The sequence below is a fragment of the Sphaerodactylus townsendi genome, linkage group LG01 (genome assembly GCF_021028975.2).
Source record: "Sphaerodactylus townsendi isolate TG3544 linkage group LG01, MPM_Stown_v2.3, whole genome shotgun sequence".
NCBI lineage: Eukaryota > Metazoa > Chordata > Lepidosauria > Squamata > Sphaerodactylidae > Sphaerodactylus > Sphaerodactylus townsendi.
This window is the reverse complement of record NC_059425.1, coordinates 80,550,713-80,570,917: the sequence shown is the minus strand read 5'-3', so window position 1 is coordinate 80,570,917 and position 20,205 is coordinate 80,550,713. Positions and strand designations below refer to the sequence as shown.

General features: G+C 45.8%; 2 protein-coding genes across 2 annotated transcripts in view; both read left to right on the top strand.

The window, feature by feature from the left end:
- Positions 1 to 622, top strand: part of LOC125426569 (cation channel sperm-associated auxiliary subunit epsilon-like) — a 42,314-nt gene extending 41,692 nt beyond the window's left edge. The window contains exon 4 of the mRNA XM_048485016.1: positions 468 to 622. Within this exon, the coding sequence (XP_048340973.1) occupies positions 468 to 482 (15 nt within the window). The 3' untranslated portion in view covers positions 483 to 622. The remainder of the gene's footprint in view (positions 1 to 467) is intronic.
- A 4-nt stretch (positions 623 to 626) lies between these two features.
- Positions 627 to 20,205, top strand: part of LOC125437500 (cation channel sperm-associated auxiliary subunit epsilon-like) — a 60,166-nt gene continuing 40,587 nt past the window's right edge. Inside the window, exons 1-2 of the mRNA XM_048505077.1 lie at positions 627 to 954; positions 4,609 to 5,086. Coding sequence (XP_048361034.1) covers positions 925 to 954; positions 4,609 to 5,086 — 508 coding nt within the window. The 5' untranslated portion in view covers positions 627 to 924. The remainder of the gene's footprint in view (positions 955 to 4,608; positions 5,087 to 20,205) is intronic.

Below are 20,205 nucleotides of genomic sequence, written 5' to 3'. Positions count from 1 at the left end.
TTGATCCAACTTTTCTTAGAACCAACTAGTTCTTCTAAGTGTGCAGATAATCTAGTTTTAGTTCACTAAATAGTTTACTATTTTTGAAACCATTTTGTATTTGCACTTACTGTTCCACTGTCTGTGGCTAACTGTAAATTATTTCTAATATGAAAAAGTTGTTGATATACTTACAACCATCTTGACAGTCAGAGTAGGGAGAAAGTGCCTAATTTCTTCCTGATAGCATGAAAGACAGTACCTAAGGTTGTAGATATCAATCTTCTTATGACACACTGATTAAAATAACACTGAAACTGATCTTATCTCTGGAATAAGGAAAAATCTGCTTTTCTTACTAAGATGTATACTGTACCATGATCTTGGAAGCACTGTATGGAATTAGCCCATGAATTACAAATTTATTTTCAAATAAACATGGTTTGGATTGCTGGCTTTTAATAGGATTGGCTTTTTTCTGTCTTCAGATTCTGGAAAGTTAAAGTACCTTCCAATTCACATGACATCGTTGCAGACATCCTGGGAAAAGAAATTACTTTTCAGGATTGTTTTGTTGCTGATACTCCTTTTATCATTGTCAACCCAGAAAATAATTTGTTTCACACATATGAAGTCAGCATCTCATCCCCACCTAGCAGTGATATCATCTTGTCATGGAGTGCCTGTTTTCCAACAAAAGCAGTTTTGGTGACAGAAATTGGAACATTTCTGACTGTTGATGGATTCAAAACTTCAGATGAAATCAAATTCCCATCCACCGTGATAAATGGAATATTACCTTATGCTGTCACACATGTAGCCCTAGGGTATGACAGCACTTTATTTTTAATACAAGGTAGTGTTTTTTTGGTAGTAAGCAGTGGTGTTTACAGACTTGGAGGAAGTACTGTTCCAGAATCAGGAATTAAAGGATTACAGGGAAGAATGTGGTGTGCATCTGAATATCCAGAAAAAGTGAGTTATTTAAAGTACTTGTGTATACTTAAAATGCCTTCGTTTCAAGATCTACTCAGAATTCCATTCAAGTAGATTCAGTGGGTTTCTCCAAGGAAAGTGTTTGTAGAAGTGCACTGTTTGAGGTCTAGTTTTTATTTAAGCTATACTAGTCAATAGATCTGACTGCTCAAGGGTCTCCATGGCCTTATCCTGACATGCTATTGATACCAACTAGATTGCACCAGCATTCCACAAAACATGACATCATAATAAAGCTATGGTTGCATGACTCACAGATTTACTACGGAAACACAACATAAATAATATCTCCTTTTTAAAGATAGATTACACTCCCAGTGTAATATAAATTAGTCATTGTTAGTCAATGCTATATGTCTGAAAAAATAGTTATAAAATTTGAGACAAAGTTGTGATCAATTTAAAAGTCAAAGTCATCTCAAGCCTCATAAAGCTGTTCGAGACAAAGGCTTGTGCCCAGGAAGTATCAATTATAGACTAGGGCTTTGTATTTGGATAAAGCTAAGCCCCCCCAAAAAACACTCCCAAAAAAACAATTTTGCCGGGGGGAGGGGGGGGTTGGCCAAAAAAAGAATGACTATCTAGCCAAAGCCCAAAAAGATTACAGCTTTTTTGGCTCTCTTTTTTCTGCTGCCCCTGAAGCTTAAGCCCAAGAAATATATATATAAAATTTCGCATTTTTATCTTATCCTTCCTCAGAGCATCTTGGGGTGTATGTTATATTCAGACAATAATCTTATGATGTAGTTTTGGCTGAACGAGAGCAATTAGCCCAAGTTCACCCAGTGAGATTCACAGTAGATTAGACATTTGAGTTTGCAGTTCTCTAACTCTGATCCACCACTCCGGCTGCTTTTATCAAAGACCTAACCTAACCCTTGGGGTGGAAGCATTTTTGAGCACTGTGGGCTTTGAACCAGAAACCTAAAGACACCAAAATTAGGCTTTCAGTGTTCAAAATGGACTCTCCCTTGTCAGCCTCTCTATTATTAAATGTTGAAATTATATATTCACTATGTACATTCACGCTACAAATTGACTGAAGGTTGACATTCCCTTGACACAAAAACACACGCACGTACACATGCACACATAAAAAGAGGCAAGGCTTCATTTTTCTGTACAACATGTATGCCTAGAGTATGGCATAAGTCTGCAGCCGGGGAGGGGGCATTCCTGGACTGAAAGCCCAATATAAGCCCAATTAAAATCCATTCCATCCCCAGGAATGCCCCTTAGCCTATCCCAAATCACACTGGTGTCCTCAGTTGTACTGGTTTGTCATAATTCCCTGGTACCTGCTCACACACACACATACAGAGTCTAGTTTCCACAGTCAAAGTTGTATTCCAAAAGTCAAGCACAAAAGTTCCAACACTCACAGCAACAAGCCCAATGGTAAACAAAAAACACAAGTCCAGAGATTCAGGCCAAGGTCAAGACAGAGCAGATAGTTCAGAGAGAGTTCAGAGTGGTCCCCAGCCACAAGGTCAGCAGCAATTCAACATCTTGCTTCCATGCAGCTATGCCCTTTCCAGCAGAGGCGTTCCTCCCATTGGGCAAAGTGGGCAGTTGCCCAGGGCGCCCCCTTGTAGGGGGCACAAAAACTGCAGGTTTTTCTGTTTTTGGCCTGCAGAGGGCTACGAAGTTAGCTTTAGCTCTTAGGCAGCACCAACATTTTTAGGGGACTTTTTTGAAGATGTCTCTCCCTGATGATATCATTTCCAGGAGTTTAGGGAGTCCAAAGTTATGAACTCCTAAAGGAAGTGCCCACATCCCCCATTGTTTCCAATGGGAGCTAATAGTAGATGGGAGCTACACCTTTGAGGATCCATAACTTTGGACTCCCTAAACCAAACTTCACCAAACCTGGGTGGTATCATCAGTAGGGTCTCACGAAGATAACTCTGAAATTTTGGTGCTGCTATCATAATAATTGCACCCCTGATAGCAGGCACCCCCTAAATTTCCCCAGATTCTCCTTTTAAACCCATGCCCTTCCTGCCAGTGCTTGTTTTCTTTCTTTCTTTTATTCTCTCAATGCCTAATAAATGTTATTATTATTAAATCCACTCCCTTCGGCATGGATTTAAAGGGAGAATCAAAGGGCCTCAGTTTAAACATTGAAAGTGATGCTGTTTCAGGGTGGGGGAGAATCCACCCCCAAATAGCATCACTTTCAAAGTTATTTAAACTGGGGACCCCAGATTCTCCTTTTAAGGTGGATTTAAAAGGAAAATCTGGGCTCCCTAGTTTAAACACCATTGAAAATTATGCTGTTTGGGGGTGGATTCCAGCATCGTTTAAACTAGGGAGCCCAGATTCTCCTTTTAAATCCACCTTAAAGGGAGAATCTGGGGTCCCCAGTTTAAATAACATTGAAAGTGATGCTGTTTCCCCCAATTGGGGGGACTGGATACAACACCATAAAATGTTTTCATAGCAGTAATAAAACATTTTGAAAGCATTTTGAAAATGTTTTCCAAAAATTATTTCTGCTGTGTGGCATGGCCCATTACTGTGTTCAGATTTGTGAGTTGGGGAATGTTCTATAATGTGATGGTGACTTTGAAACGACCTGTTGGAAAAAATCATTGTTTGGTCACGGTGGGGAAGGGTGGCCACCCATGGGGGGGCGTCAAACTCAGGTTTTGCCCAGGGCTCCAGTTTGCCTAGGTACGCCACTGCTTTCCAGCTGATTATAAAGGCAAGGCTACTCAGAAGGGCCTATAATGTTGTGCACTTGCCGGCTGCCTCAGACCTGCTCTTGCAAGTACTCCTCCTCGCTGTCCATGCGGGACCTGTGCTGGGCTGCCAGGAGTGCACTTGGGTTCATGCCTGACCCCACAGGGGCTGCTTCCCCCAGTGCCATTTCTACTATTGACTGTGGACAAGAGCCATGGCTTTCTGCTGGCTCTTCATCAAAAGAGTTCTCAATACCCTCTGAACCTGGCTGGTCTTTGACATGGTGCAGCCCTGGGGAGGCAACCTCTTCTAGATTGGGCACTGTTGGGATGTGCAGTGCCTGCCCGCTGTCCACTGATGTAGGTGCCACTGATGCTGTCAACCACTTATGTTGGTTCAGGCTCACGCTGCTTCCCAGATACGCTTAGCCCTCCCCCCCTGGATTGAGCAACCTGAAATCCCTGCAACATAGCAGGTAAGAAAAGCACCCACATATGAAGAAATATCCCTGTACAACGAAACACTTGTTTGCCTTAGCAATTAATAATGGTGCCAGCATAATTCCAATGCAAACTGAGGCCTTTTCCTTGTGTTCTGCCATTTAGAATTGGCATAGTAGTGTAATACCCTCAGGAGAGCTGAAGGAAGGAGTGGAAAACCAGAGCCAAGGAGAGTAAGAGGTAGAGGAGCATGAGGTAATACAGAGAAGCTGGGGGGAAGCTGGAGATAAAGTCAAAGAAGTGTGGAGAAAATTGGATTCCTTGCAGGTCCTCCACTTATATTTCGTTTGCCACTCAATGCTATCCATTATTTTTATCAACTCATTAGAGCCTGTAATTCAAATTGTTTTTACTCTTAAAGTCTATTTATGTAAGACCTTAATTTTTTTGGTAAATTTTGTTAGATCTTTGAATAATTTGATTGAAAGCCCTTCCTCATTCCCCACAGGAAAAGAATTCTGGAGTCTTAAGTGAATTTATCATGTGGACAGAAGATGCCATTTTTCTTGGAAGAGATGGCAACTTATTTTTCCGTATAGTGGATACAGTAATGTTAAAGAACCTTCTAGGACTGAGATCAAACGTTGACATAGAAGTGATCAACGCTTGCTATGATTCACGTATTTCTGAAATCGCTTTCTTGATAGCCTGCAGTGGGTGTAGTTCCTACTGGATGTTTCTTCTGGCAGTGTTTGATGAAGATGGTCAGTGGTTCTTGAGAGATTTTTTCAGACCTGCACCTATAGGTGGAACTTTAGATATGATAGTTGTAAATTCAGCAGTCTCATCCATGCTACTGTGGGACAATGACAATGTCTATTATTCTTACAAAGAAAACCGAGTTAATGGGTACGTTAAAGTATCTGGCACAGACAGAGTGCTATCTGCAACATCAGAAAGAACAACTATTCAACAGATTATTGTCGGTAAGTTATTACAATTTTAATAGACTTTTCTGAAATGATGTAAATTATTTGTGTATGTTGGGAGATTATGTTAATGTTATAGTCACAAATGGGTAGTGTCCTTAGGTTTTATGTCCTTACATTTGGCACACTGAGATAAGCATTGTCCTTTACAGTGAAAATGCTTGTTAAAACGCACTAGAAACAATAAATAAGGCCCCTTCCGCACATGCAAAATAATGCATTTTCAAACCACTTTCACAACTGTTTGCAAGTGGATTTTGCTATTCCGCACAGCTTCAAAGAGCACTGAAAGCAGTTTGAAAGTGCATTATTCTGCATGTGCGGAATGAGCCTAAGAGTTTACAGTGATGATGGTTATCCACAACAGATATATACATTTTGTGTTTGCTCACATCCATTGGGTCAAATGAGTAGTTTCATTTAAGTAGGCAAATTAAGAAATATTTTGTTAGTATTCTTATGTTACTCTTTATGATAGAGAGAGCATTTACAGTGAGGGTCACAAAAGCAGAGGGCAGCTAGCTGCCAGTGCACAGTAGCATCACTGGTCTATTCCCTAAGGGGGATCCACAGAGACTGGGGAGAGGGCAGATGCCCTCACTTAGCAATTTAAGAGTTTCATCAGTCATTCATTGAGGCTTTTAATTTATTTTGGCTACAGGAATAGTCTTTGAGCATTTTCCCTTGATAACAGCTCTGATTTCAACACATAGGGACAGAGCTGCAATGCACACAATGTAAATTGCTGTCCAAAGTCCTCATTGGTGTGATTCTGACAAAAGCTTATAGAAATGGAGATAAGTTCCACTGCAAATTTAGCCCAAACAGTCCTAAAGTTTTATATTTAAAACAGGCTTCTGCTTTTAATATTTGTTTGTGGACATTCTATTGAAATCTGTTTATAATATTTTGACAAAACCTAAAAACGACATTGGTCTTACCTGTGAAGGGTACTTCTCCATTGAGCGATTGAGAACATCTGGGTATTTGGTAATCCACCAATCAGGGAGGCAGGGATTATGAAAAAAAAATTCCCAGGATTCCCTCTGCTTCGACTCTGCCCTCCTCTTGCCAGTTCTGGTTCCTCCAATCAGCAGTGTCTGTCACTATGTCTTCAATAAAAAAACTGAAACTTTCTCCGCCAAGAAAAAACAGGCTTGACTTCAGAGATAAACAAATAGTTAGTTCCAACAACAATAGCATAATCACGAATATCAACTAGGGTAGCCAAGGAACCACCAGCTACAGGAGGAACTGTCAATGAATATCGGTTTCCAACACAGAGGAAAAACACCTGGAAAAAACTCTGAATAAGAACTAGTTTCTGTTGAGAATCAGGAGAGGATGCATGACTAACTAATTTGGGGGGGGGCAGATGTTCTCAATCACTCAATGGAGAAGTACCCTTCACAGGTAAGACCAATGTCGTTTCTCCATTGAGCGAGAGAACATCTGGGTGACCTCCCCTAGCAGTGTCACAGTCATTTACAGGGTGGGATCAAAATCCTCTCCAATAATGTGCTGCAGCACTCTGCGGCCATAATCCGCATCTGCTGCACGAAAAACATTCAACCTGTAGTGTCTCACGAAGGTAGACAGAGAAAACCGGGTTGCTGCTCTACAAATCTCTGTCACTGGGACATTATTGTTAAATGCTGCATTCGTAGAAGCATTACGTACAGAATGCGCTGTGACTCCTGCTGGAACTGGTAATTTCTGCACTTTGTAAGCCTCCTCTATGCAGTCCCTGAGACATTTGCTAATTGCTTGGGAGGATAGCTTTTGTCCCTTATTATGATTGGCAATGGAAATGAACAGGGATTCTGATCGTCTAAATTCCTGTGTTCTAATGAGAAAAGCCTTAAGAGCTCTCCTAACATCCAATTTGTGCCAATATATTTCTTTAGGATGTTTCGGAACGGGACAAAAAGTAGGAAGAAAAATTTCCTGTCTTTTATGAAAATTTGAATTGACCTTAGGCACAAAGGTGGGATCGGTACGAAGTACCACCTTATCCTTATGGAAAATGCATAGGGTTGGCTTAGCTGATAGGGCAGCCAATTCCGAAACCCTTCTGGCCAAAGTGATGGCTACAAGGAAAATAACCTTCATCCTAAGGAATTTTAAACTAACCTCCCCAATGGATTCAAAGGGAGGTGCCGTAAGGGCATGTAGCACTGTGTGCAACCTCCATGTAGGAAAATGATGCTGTACTGGTTTTCCTTTTAAGGTTGCTCCCCTGAGAAATCTCAGGATATGTGGGTGAGTAGTGGTTGGGTATCCCTCTAACCGAGGGATGACTGATGTCAAGGCAGCTACCTGCCTAGAAAGTGTGTTTGCTTTGAGTCCCGAATCTAGACCCTCTTGTAGGAAACCAAGAACGTCTTTGACTGCTGGTGTAGTGGGGGATAAGTGTTTTCTCCAACACCATCTGACAAAAGCTTTCCAGGATGTGTTGTAAATTCATTTTGTGAAAATTCTCCTGGAAGCTAAGATGGTATCCATGACAGTCGGACTATATCCTTGTGACTCTAGATGTCTCCGCTCAATCTCCAGACGGTTAAGTTCAAACGCTCTGGTTCCAGATGGGCAATGGGACCCTGTTGAAGTAGATTCTGACGAAACGGTAGGCGAAATGGTTTGTGTACCAGCATCTGCAAAATGTTTGCAAACCAGGGCCTCCTTGGCCACCAGGGAGCTACTAAGATGATCTGTGCTCTCTCCTCTCTGACTTTCCTCAGCAGTCTGGGAAGTAAGGGGAAGGGTGGAAAGGCGTAGAGTATTCCTTGTGGCCAGGTGGACGACAAGGCATCCGTCGCCTCTGCTCTCGGATGGTAGAACCGGGACATAAACCTGGGAAGTTGATTGTTGTGATCAGAAGCAAATAAGTCCATCACCGGGTTCCCCAAGGTCCTGGATATCAGCAGAAATATTTCTCTGTTCAGACACCACTCTCCGGGATGGCTGTCCCGTCTGCTCAACCAGTCCGCTTGAACATTCTGTGTCCCCTTGATGTGTTCCGCACGAATTGACAGGACGTGTGTCTCTGCCCAGCGAAACAAAAGGACAGCTTCCCGTTGAAGGGCCTTGGACCTTGAACCGCCCTGTCTGTTCAAGTAAGTTTTGGCAGCTACATTGTCTGTCCGAACAAGTATGTGTGACCCCTGTAATTGGTGTTGGAAATGCTGCAAAGCCAATCGTATTGCTCTCAGTTCCAGAACATTGATATGCATCTTGGATTCCGTCTTGGACCACTTCCCTTGAATGGGAATGCCCTCCAGCATTGCGCCCCAACCTATCAAGCTTGCATCTGAAAATAGCTGTTTTGTCGAGCTGATCCAGAATATTCTGCCTTGACTCAGATTGATCTTCTTGGTCCACCAAAGTAAACTGGTCTTTACTGTTCTGGGGACTATCACCTGTCTGGCAGACCTGTTGGTTATCAGTTCCTGAAACGGGCGAATAAATCTCTGTAGTGGTCTGGAGCGGAACCGCCCCCACTGTATTGCTTCGGAGTACGCCACCAACATTCCCATCAAGCTGGCCAGGAGTAGGATGGGGCATCTGTTTTTGGAAGTCACCTGTTGAATTTTGTGTTTCAGAATATTTTGTTTCTCTAATGGAACTAATATTTTGCAGCACTTGGTGTCTATCAGGAATCCAAGATGTTCTATCCTTTGAGTTGGTATGAGTGAACTCTTCTTTAGGTTGACTATGAAACCGTGTTCCTCTAATGTCTGAATGGTTATTCTGCTGTCCTGAAGAGCTTGACCTGGTGAATCTGACCGTATGATAATGTCGTCTAGATAAGGGTGCAATCTGATGCCTTTCTCTCTGAGCAACACCACTAGATTGATGAGAACTTTCGAGAACACTCGAGGGGCGGTACACAGGCCAAAGGGTAACGCTCTGAACTGGTAGTGGTCTTTTCCTATTCCGAATCTTAGAAATCTGCGATGCCCCTCGAAAATGGGAACATGCAGATAGACTTCTGATAGGTCTACTGACGTGAGGAACTCTTTGGGATGGAGAGCGTCTGCAATGGATCTCAGCGTTTCCATTTTGAAGTGCTTTAACTTTACGTATTGATTGATATATTTTAGATCTAATATGGGTTGCCACTCTCCGTTTTTCTTGGGAACTGTAAAGAGGATTGAATACACCCCTTTCTCCCGCTGATCTCTTGGGTCAGGCTCCACTGCTTCGATTTTTAGCAGATGATGAATGGCTTCCAGTTTTCTTGTCCTTTTTTCTGGATTTGAAGAGAGAGGGGACAGCAGGAACCGACTGGGGGGAAGAGGGGCAAATTCTATCACATACCCCGAAGAGACGATTTCTAGGGACCAAGCATCTGCCTTGGAATTTTTCCAGGCTTGATGGTATCTTAGAAGCCTGCCCCCCACTGCAACGCCCTTGGCGTCATGCCTTAGACCGGCGCGCATCCTGGAAGGAACGATCAGTTCCTTGCTGTTTCCTGGATCCGAACCCTCTTTTGTATTGTTGTCGACCTTGGTTCCAATAAGGTCGTCTGAAATCTTTTTTGAACTGCTGAGAATTCTGTTGAAACATTTGTCCCTGATGGGAACGAAAATTTGTGTTGAGACTCTGTTTCTTGTCAAATCTATGAAAGGACTTAGGCATGAGTTTGGGTTTCTCCTTTGGGTCAATTAGGAACTCATTGAGCTCGTCTCCAAAAAGCTTATGCCCTTGGAAGGAACATTCTGCAACTAAGGCCTTGGATTTCCAATCAGTTTGCCATGCCCTTAACCATAGAAGTCTACGGGTACCCACTGAAGATGCCATAGCTCTTACCGCAAAAGTCACGGAATCCAAGGTGGCATCAGATGCGAAACAAGCCGACTTAAGCATTCTATTCACTCCCTCAATTCCCCTGGTCTCAGTCTCTGGCAATAGCTCCAAGACTTTCCTTGCCCAGCCAATGGATGCTCTGCAAACAACTGAGGCTGTAGCCGAAGCTCTGATAACCATGGCCATCGCTTCATGTGTTCTTTTACAGAGTTGTTCAGCCCGCCTATCCTGTAGGTCTTTAATCTGTCCTCTGCCGTCCTTGGATACAAGGCCTGTGGATTGTAATGCCGCCACTGGACCATCTATGATAGGAACTTGTAAGATGGCATTAGCATATGAGGGCAAGGCATAAAGCTTTCTCAAAAAAATAGGACATTGCCTGTTAGCAGCTGGTTTGTCCCACTCATTGGTGACCTGCGTCTCAAAATTTTCGGGAAAAGGGAAAACCTTTTTTAAATGAGCTTTGGATGGGAAGTACTCTCCATCCCCCTTGTGTAAGGATGTGGATTTCCTTTTGGAAGCATCCTCCCCACTCTTTGCCTCCCCTAAATGCAGGGCAGCGACTGCTTTGGAAAGCAAGTATTGGTAATCTTCAAACTTAAAAAAGCGGGAGGATTGTTCTGTAACCTGTATCTCTCCCACATCCTCCATGTCTGATAACACTTCTCCCTCTTCCCTGCTATGCGACTCTGAGTCAGATGAGTCATTTGAACCAAGATCTGGGCTTAATCTGGGTTTTTTGAGAGCCGCCTTGGTTCGCCAAACAGGGTTTGTTCTTTTATTTTCCCTGGTAGTATGGCGGGGAGGGGACACTGCAGAGCTATGTGCTGGGCTTGAGGTCTTCACACGCAGGGAATCCAGTCATACAGAGGCATCAACAGGAGTTCCACCAGCAGGAGTTCCACCAGCAGCCCAAGGCAGCCAACCTGTTCAGCCCTGCCTGGGACAGTTCCTCCTGTTGGTCTGCCTGCCTGCCAGCCAAGCGGAAGTCCACCGGGTGAGCTGCCGCCTGCTGCCACTGGGAAGGAGTGAGAGTCCTTCTCCACCCACCCCATTGGGAACACCTGCAGGGGGTGGGGCCTGGCAGCTACAACAGGAGTTCCACCAGCAGCCCAAGGCAGCCAGCCTGTTCAGCACTGCCTGGAACAGTTCCTCCTGTTGGTCTGCCTGCCTGCCAGCCAAGCAGAAGTCCACCGGCATCCCTCCTTCAACAAGATGACAACTGGGTCGGAGCCCAGCAACAGAGCTCCACTACAATAGGTCTAAAAATCCCTCTGGATATCTACAGCCCGGGAAAAGTATTTTTACCCACCTTGAGGTGTGACTATATGGCATATCTGTTTAGTTATACATCTCTCTGCAACTGCTTGAGAGCACCTGGATACGGCCGAATGCGGCCGAATGCACTGGTATGTGAGATTCTTGATGCCTACAGTGCTTTCTACTTCTTGCCTTCGCTCTTTGTGCTCCCCGCTTACGACGTTTTCGGCAATTGGACATATATTGCCGTGGTGCTGCTTCGGAAGGCCGAAGGACTGCAGTGGCAGCAGGGGTGTGGGTGGCAGGACCCCCTTGACCGCTACGTTGTCTGTCAGGCGAAATCAGAGCAGCCGGAGTGGGCGGGCGAAGCCGTCAGCATCTATCATCACGCCGGGAATAACAGTAATTGAGCCCGAGGCTGCAGAGACAACGACTGCACCGTCGGGCCCTGACTGCGGGGGCGGGGCCTTACGAGGCGCTCCAGTGACGCTGGATGAGGCAGCAAGACCTTCCTTCCTGGATGAGTCAGCCTCGAGGGTCCCGGTATCAGCGCAGCCAGTGGATGACGAGGGCGATCGAGACCAGGAAGTAGTTTCACAGCCCTCTATCTATCTACAGCCGGTTTCCCAGTGCATGGCCAGCTTCGTGGAAATCCAGCAGCAGCGTGGTTGTTCTCCTGGGAACCAACTGATACTGAATGGCAAACCTCTGGTGGGCTGCAGCACAATCGTCACCTAGAGGCCGGTGGCAGTGGTCCTCCATTTGCTGCTCCATTTTCGTGTTTTTGTTTCCATCCCTCCTTCTTGGATCCCATTGGATACATTGGATATATTTGGATTACAGAGATCAACACAGGAGTGGCTCTGCCTAGGTGGTGTGAGCCCTAGGCAGGGACTCCCTGATAATGCCTGCTATATCATGACCATCAGTGACCACCAGAGGGCACAAGGAGTGTTGACTGGCTTTGCATTGAATCCTACATCATGCCCTAAAAGCTCTTGGGCTTTTCCATTCTACCTGGGAGCTTGGACTTTGGCATTATTAATGATTACACCATATAAACGTTTTACTCTAATTATGCCTGTAATTACGTGGCTGTGACACTGTAGTTATTTACTACAGCCACATAATTAGTTAGTTAGTAGTTGTGGGTTTACTGTACTATCTGTACTATTGTTATTGTTAGTCTGGCTTGTTAGTTAGATTAGGGATTAGTTCTTTGATTAGTGGCGAACCCGAGTCCACCACAGTGGAGAGCCTTCGCCGGGGTAATAGGAAGGAAGGGGACGGTAGGAAATGGGGGCCCCACCTAAAGGTCCAGGGATCCCAGTGATAATGGGACGCGGTAAATATGACGGTAGGCGGTGGCCATATGAGAGAAGGTGGGTGAGAGAAAGATGCACTCGCTCACCTTCTGACCTCCGACCTATCCCGAGAAACGTAGGTGGTAGGGTTCAGAGAGACCGCTTCGTTGTTGGTGCTGATCAATGCCAGGTCCATAAATAATAAGACCACGGTTCTCTGGGACTTCCTCGGGGAACTGCAGATGGACCTGGCTTGTATCACCGAGACCTGGGTGCGAGAAGGTGAGACCGTCGCCTTGGGCGAGGTCTCGCCTCCGGGTTTCGCGTGCCTACACTGGTCATGAACACGGGGCCAGGGGGATGGCGTGGCAATGTTCATCCGTGATACCATCCCCTTTAGGGCAGCCCCTGTCCCGGAGATCAATGGCCTGGAGTGTGTTGGCCTAGAGTGGTAGGCCCAGGAGAGGTTGGCTGTTCTTCTGGTGTACCGGTCGCCTAGCGCACCGGGAGATAGCCTGCCGCAGCTGCTTGAGGTGGTGGCTGACTGGGCGTTGCAGTTCCCCAGGCTTATTGTCTTGGGGGACTTCAACATCCATGTCGACGACGCCTCATGTACAGTGGCTGCGGACCTAGTCTCATCCATGGCGGCACTGGGCCTCTCCTTGGTAAACTCTGGCCCCACTCATGAGGCCAGGCACACACTGGACTTGGTCTTTGGGTTGGGGGTTAATATGGTCTTATCCTCTATGGATAGAGTGCCATGGTCTGACCGTTATGCCCTGAAGGTTCGGATGGACGTGCCACAACACCCCTGTCTAGGCGACGGACGAATTTTTGTCCGCCTGCGGAGACTTATGGATCCTAATGGATTCCTGAATGCTGTACGGGACTCTGAACCTACCGGCACCCTCAATGAGCTAGTGGAAGACTGGAATTCCCGTCTTTCCGATGCCATCGAGGTAGTTGCTCCCCGGCGTCCTTTACGCCCCCGCTTGCGGCTGGCTCCTTGGTATACGGAGGAGCTACGCTGAATGAAGCGGGAACTTAGACGACTAGAGCGAGTGTGGAGGAAAACTCATGACGAGGCTACACGAGCATCTTTTAGGACGTTTATGAAGCCTATGAGGTGGCGACGAAGGAGGCGAAGAGGGTTTCTTCTCCTCCTCCCTCATGTCTGCTAGCTCCCACCCGGCACAATTGTTTCGCATTATTCGGTTTTTGACCTCATTGTCTGAGGGGTCTACAAATTGTCAATTGGCTATTAGCTGTGAGGCATTTATGAGCTTTTTTGCAGATAAAGTCATGTCGCTCCGCCAAGATCTTCCTGCCACCTTAGAGACAATAAGTGAACTGGAGGCTCCTTTGCCGTCTTCTGGCCCTTGTTTGGCCCAGTTCTCCCTGCTCTCAGAAGCCACTGTCGACAGGGCCCTGGCTGCTGTTAGACCTACTACCTGTCCTCTGGATCCGTGCCCCTCCTGGCTTATTAAAGCGTGCCAGGCGGAGCTACGACCCCACCTGTTGAGTATCATCAATAGCTCCCTTGAGCAAGGAAGTTTTTTCCTGGTGGGTTGAAGGAGGCAGGTGGTCCGCTTCCACTCTTGAAAAAAAGACCATTGTTAGATCCTTGGTGGATCTGGCCACCATTACTCGTTTCGAATCTTTTGTTTCTGGGGAAGGTAATTGAGAGAGTGGTGTTGGAGCAGCTTCGGGGTTTCCTGGAGGACACATCGGCTTTTGATCCCTTCCAGTCCAGTTTCCGTGCTGGGCATAGGACAGAGACTGTTCTTGTCGCCGTCATGGATTTGCTCCGCTTACAACTAGACCGAGGCGGATCGGCGCTGCTGGTTTTGTTAGATCTAACCACAGTGTTTGATGTGGTCGATCACGACCTTTTGACCCACTGCCTTGCTGGCTTCCGTGTGCGAGGCACTGTCCTTGGAATGGATTGCCTCGCTTTCCTCCGGGAGGCCGGACGCAGCAAAGTGTTGTGTTAGGGGGACCAAGCATCCCAGAGGTGCCTCACTTCATTGTGGAGATTGCCTCAGGAGCTTTCTGTTGTCCCTGGGTTATTATTTAACATCTATATCGCGACCCCTTGCTCAGTTGAGTCGCGGGGAGCTTTTGGGCTGGACGTGTCATCACCATATGGCGTCGATGACACTCCAGCTCATCTCTGTTGATGGAGGGGAATGGCCGCCACCCCTGCTAGCTCTCCAGCACTTCTTTTGAAGAAGGCCGTGGCTGGTTGGTTGAAACAGAGCAGGTTGAAACTGAGATCCATCAAGACGGAGATCCTCCTGGCTATTGAGGCGTGAGGGAGAGGTTGGGGATTTCCAGCCGCCTGTGTGGGAGGGGGGGGGCTATATTGGCACCAGCCCCCTCTGTCTCATGACCTGGGGTCCCACTCCTGGATTCGCCTTCTTTGCAATGGAGACCTAGGGAGGGGCTCCATATAACCCGGGTCGCGTTTCTACCATCTCTTCGCCAGGCCCGACGGCTGGCTCCTTTCACTCTCCTAAGCTGGGACTCTGGCCACTGTGGTCCATATGCAACGGTCACCTCCAGGCTGGACTATTGTAATCTTGGCTCTATCATGGCTGGACTCTTCCCTTGCGTCTGATTCGGAGACTGAAAATGGTCCAGAATGCAGCGGCTCGTATGTTCACAGGGGGTGCCATGCGAGAACATATTACACCTGTGCTCCGCCGCTTGCACTGGTTACCAATTGAATTCCGAATCATTTTCAAGGTGTTGGTGTTAACCTTTAAGGCCTTAAGTGGCCTGGGACCTCCGTATCTGCGGGACCGTCTTACCCCATATGTCCCAAATCGGTCTCTGCGCTCGGCAGAGGCCAATCTACTGGTGATCCCTGGCCCCTCAATGATACGGCTGGCCTCCACCCGGGCCAGAGCCTTTACAGCTCTGGCCCCGGCCTGGTGGAACTCTCTCCCACCAGCTGTCCGGGCCCTGTGGGATCTTGCTGAGTTCCACAGAGCCTGCAAGACTGAGCTGTTCCACCGGGCCTTTGAGGGGACTAGCCGTTGATAGGGCCCCCCTCCCTCCTTCCCTGTGCCTATAATATCTGTGGATCCTGCCGCCCCTTTCTCTCTGGGGTTCTCTGGGGTTTTTTGAGGGAACTGATAGCAGGCGCCATCTTGAGTTAATTTAATTTAATTAATAATGCTGCATTTTAATGGGGTAGGGTTTATTTTTATTAGAGCCATCTTAATCTTTATTTATTGTATTTTAACCTGATATTGTGCTCTACCTATATGTTGTGCACCGCCCTGAGCCCTCCGGGGGAGGGGGGTCTATAAACCCAATTAATAATAATAATAATAATAATAATAATAATAATAATAATAATAATAATAATAATAATAGATTTGTTCTCTATAGAGAGCTAGCATCTCCTCCCTCATAGTGGCCTTTTCTTGCTGGAAAGCCCCTTTAACATAGCCAAAAATTTCAGATTTTAACTCCTTTAAGGAGATCTTACCGTCCCCCTCCAACTCTGACAGAGTCGCTGACCGGTCCTGCGGAGTTAAGGTTGTGAGGTCCGGGCCCTGGCCTGGGACACCAAGGCGCAGCGGGCTGTTTTGTGAGGAGCCGGGGTTGCCGCGATTGGCGGCGGCCATTTTGCGCGCCTCTTTTTGGCGCGCGAAATCATCGCTCTTTGGGCCCGTCTTCTGGAGCTCCTGTTAGGGCTGCTGCCCGCCTTTTCCCTGGTCTCCTCAGTCACCTGGTGGTTGGGACTGGACTCCTCACTGTCCTCCTCAGAGGAGAGGACCGTGTCCTTCCTCCGCGGCATGGCGTTTTTGTAGCCGTTCGCTGCTTGCCCGCGAGGAGAGATTGCAGGGCAGATCGGGATGCCGCCAACGAGGCTTTCAGCGGTAACGCTTTGCCTCAGCAATATTTTTTTTTAAGGCACAGTAGCCTTCTCACAGGGGAATTCTCCCCCGGCAATTTAAATCCACAAACTGAGGTAAAAAACTAATGAAAAACTATTTTTAAAATTGGAGCAGTGGCTGTTAACAACCACTGCGACTGCACTCCCTATAGGCAGGAAACAAACTGGCAAGAGGAGGGCAGAGTCGAAGCAGAGGGAATCCTGGGAAAAAATTTTTCATAATCCCTGCCTCCCTGATTGGTGGATTACCAAATACCCAGATGTTCTCTCGCTCAATGGAGAATCTAAGGTTCTCTGATTTGCATCTCAACTTTTATAAATGAGAGTATCTACAATACTGAGTTTGTGAGAAATGTGTTTTAATAGTTTTGATAGGTCTTGTCGTGCTACTAATGTATAATGTATTGCAAGGACAGATAATAACATATGTAATGTTCTTAGAATTACAGTTTGTGAAAAATGCTAAATCTTTATAAGATAAGTTGAGATGCTGAAGATAGTTACTGTAGCATACCTACATGTCTTGCAGAATCCACATTTGAAATGACCCTTATTTTAGAAGAGAGAACAGAGTTAGGGTTGGAGATTCGAATGGTCTGAATCCTGGCATTGATTCGGACGGATTCGGATGAGTAGCATCCGAATTCAAGCTGTCCAAATCCCATCTGATCCAAATCCATGGAATTCAGATCAGCAGCCGAACCACCTTTTAATTTTTGGGGTGTTTTTTCATGTTTTAGCCTTCAGGGGGCGCATTTGTAGACATAACGGCACCACAATTTCAGGGTATCATCAGGTGACTGTCCTGATGATATCCCCCAAGTTTGGTGCAGTTTGGTTCAGGGGGGCTAAAGTTATGGACCCTCAAAAGTGGTGCCCCATTTCCTATTAGCTCCCATTGGAAACAATGGGGGATGGGGCACCCCCTTTGAGGGTCCATAACTTTGGCCCCCCTGAACTAAACTGCGCCAAACTTGGGGGTTATTATCAGGACAGTCTCCTGATGATACCCTGCAATTTTGGTGCCGATATGTCTAATAATGCGCCCCCTGCAGGCCAAAATGTGAAAAACACCAAAAATAACGCATCCACGTTCCCACAGATTCTAGGCAGCCAAATCTACAAGGTTCGGAATTTGGCCAATCCGAGCCCATTGATCCGAATCTGGTCCGAATCCGAATTGGAATGAATCTGGCTGGTATCGACCAACTCTAAACAGAGTTTCTCCATCTTCTGCTTCCCATTGTGTAATCCATTGTATTTCTGTATTGGCCATCCAGTGAGGTGCACATGTACAATCATCTGTTTGATAGTCTGAAACATGTGTTTGCAATTACAACCTGTTTTAACAAAATTCTATGAGTTGTTCTCCCGCCTTATTTTGTGCTCCTTTCCCAAATCTTTCAACGGTTGATTCTGTTTTGTTTTCAACTTTTGTGCTTTCTCCTGTGATTATCAACTTTCTCCTGTGATTATCAGCACATCTTGGTAGCTATGTGATCAGTTTTTTTCCTGGATATTTCTATAAAAACTTTCAATTTCTTCCTCTTCAGACTATATAGTTGGTGCATAAACTGAATGATGGTTATGTTGATAACTTTCCATTAGGTCTCATTGACAGTATTTGGTCAGACTTCGCAATGTAGCCCCAATTGCTTGTTCTATATCTCGCCTCACTATTAGTGCAACTCCTTTTCTTCTGTGTTCATCATTTGCACACTGTAATTTTCTGACTGAAGATGTCTTAATCCTGTCCACTAACTCACTCCCAGGATTGCAATGTTGAAACTTTCAATTTCTCATTTTACCATTTGATACTTTTCACGTTTCATGTTCATATTATGTGTCTCAGATAGCTTTGGAGTTTCCTCTTGTATCCATTCACATTAGCAAGTAAACATCCTTTCAGCTTTAAACCAGTTGCATCATTAAGAATAGTACTATTTGTACTTGTCCTCTGCTCTTCTAATTGAGTGCCATCTGACATAAGGGTTGTGTCTTCTAGCACTATATCTTTTCTCATTTTGGATTGTTTCATCATAGGGTTTATGAAGTGACAGATGATCAGAAGTAGTTTACCATTGCCTTCTTTTGCACAATACTAACCAGTGTTAGCTGAAGTGTCACTACAGTTGCATATGATAAATCTTTCACTAGTATTACTTTCCACTTCTGCTGCTGCCCAGTAGCTACCCTTCAAGGATTCCTCTACCCCATCACCATAGGAACTTTATATTTTTTTTGCTATTGATTCATGGGGGAGGGGGATCGGTGGATTATTGGCTCTAAGATCTGCTTGTACATCCTCACACACCCTCCTTATATTGAGGAGTGTGTCCAAGAGGAGCAGGAAGAAATGCCTGGGTAAATTTGCATCATGATCCAGTCTCTGGGTGATGAGGACTCAGAAGTGAAGCCTGGAGACACTGTGAGGCCAGAACTGGCTCCTCATGAGGAGATGCAGGAACAGAGCCAGGTCCAAGCCCTTCCCTGACAGCTGAGGCAGAGGCTGGTGCCCTGCAGCTGGGGTAGTTGCCAAGAACTTCAGACAAGCCAAGTAATGACCCTTTAAAGGCAGAACCTACAGTTTCAGTCTAAAAGAAGTGCCCATATTGCTGCTCGGTATGGCATAAGGCTCTGCATGTCAGATTCATTGGCATCTGAAGAGAACTAAGTATCCACAGGAGCCTGTCTGTGTTATCAGGGGCATCCTACTTAAGTCTTTCATGGGGCTTGGCTCAGCCTAAGTGCAACAAGTGTATTTCACCACAAAGCTTCTCACATCCAGTTCCCTGTTCCATGCCTCGAGGTATCTGCCTACTGAATTCCTGGACTTCTTAATGCCGGACCATTCTGACCACACCTGTGTCTGCCACCTGCCTTGACTTTGGACTTGACTTACCATGTCTCTGCCCACCATTTGTTCCTGACTTTGGACTGTCTGATTCTACTGTGGCCTGCCAGCAGCATAATTAGGATGCAGTGAGCATTCCTGGAATGATGACATTACTTCCATAAATTTGGAGGCAAATGCTAGAGAGTCTTCCATAGTGCAACCATTGTCACTTCCAAGTCATGCCAGAAGTTATGACATTGCACCGGGAACACTTGTCCCCCATAACCACAAACCAGAAGTCCATGCCTCCCCCCACTTCACAGTTGTCTGCCAGGCTTCATTTGACACCCTACTTTTCTTTCATCTCTAGCACAAAGTCCACTGCTCAGTGTATTTAGAGTTTACCCATCTCCTACTTGTCCCAGCAGCTGTGTAATGGTGGAAACTGCATGCCAAATATTAACTTAAGCAGCCACTGAAGTTGCCCACTTTTTTTGAAACAGGGGGTGGTTGCCATATTGGGGAATGGTATTCAGAAGATCTGTATGTGGCATACCAAATATCCACATGAGGTTCCCAAGCTATTATGTGAATACAACTGCTCTAAATTGCTTGGGACTGCAGTATCTCCAGGATCACCTCCTCACATGTGGTCTTCCCATGTATTTATATCCATCTCATAGATCCTTCCCTTTGTGCCTCCACCATTTGAAGCATAATTGGCGATCATGGGAGAAAGGATCTTACATTGTATTCTGCAGCTTCAGGATGCTGACCCAAGGGAGATCTTGCTTGCCCTATTTTAGCTTGCATGGCACTATCTGCCAAAGATGATCCCTGTATTTTGATGGTTATGCTGCTGATTAAGTTTCCAAGAGCTTTTTCAAAAAATGATGCTTATTTTATAGATGTAGAAGCCATTGGAAGCACTTTTTTATAATATAGTAATAGTACAGTATTTCTATTGGAACATTGTGCTTTGTTTTCAACATCTTGT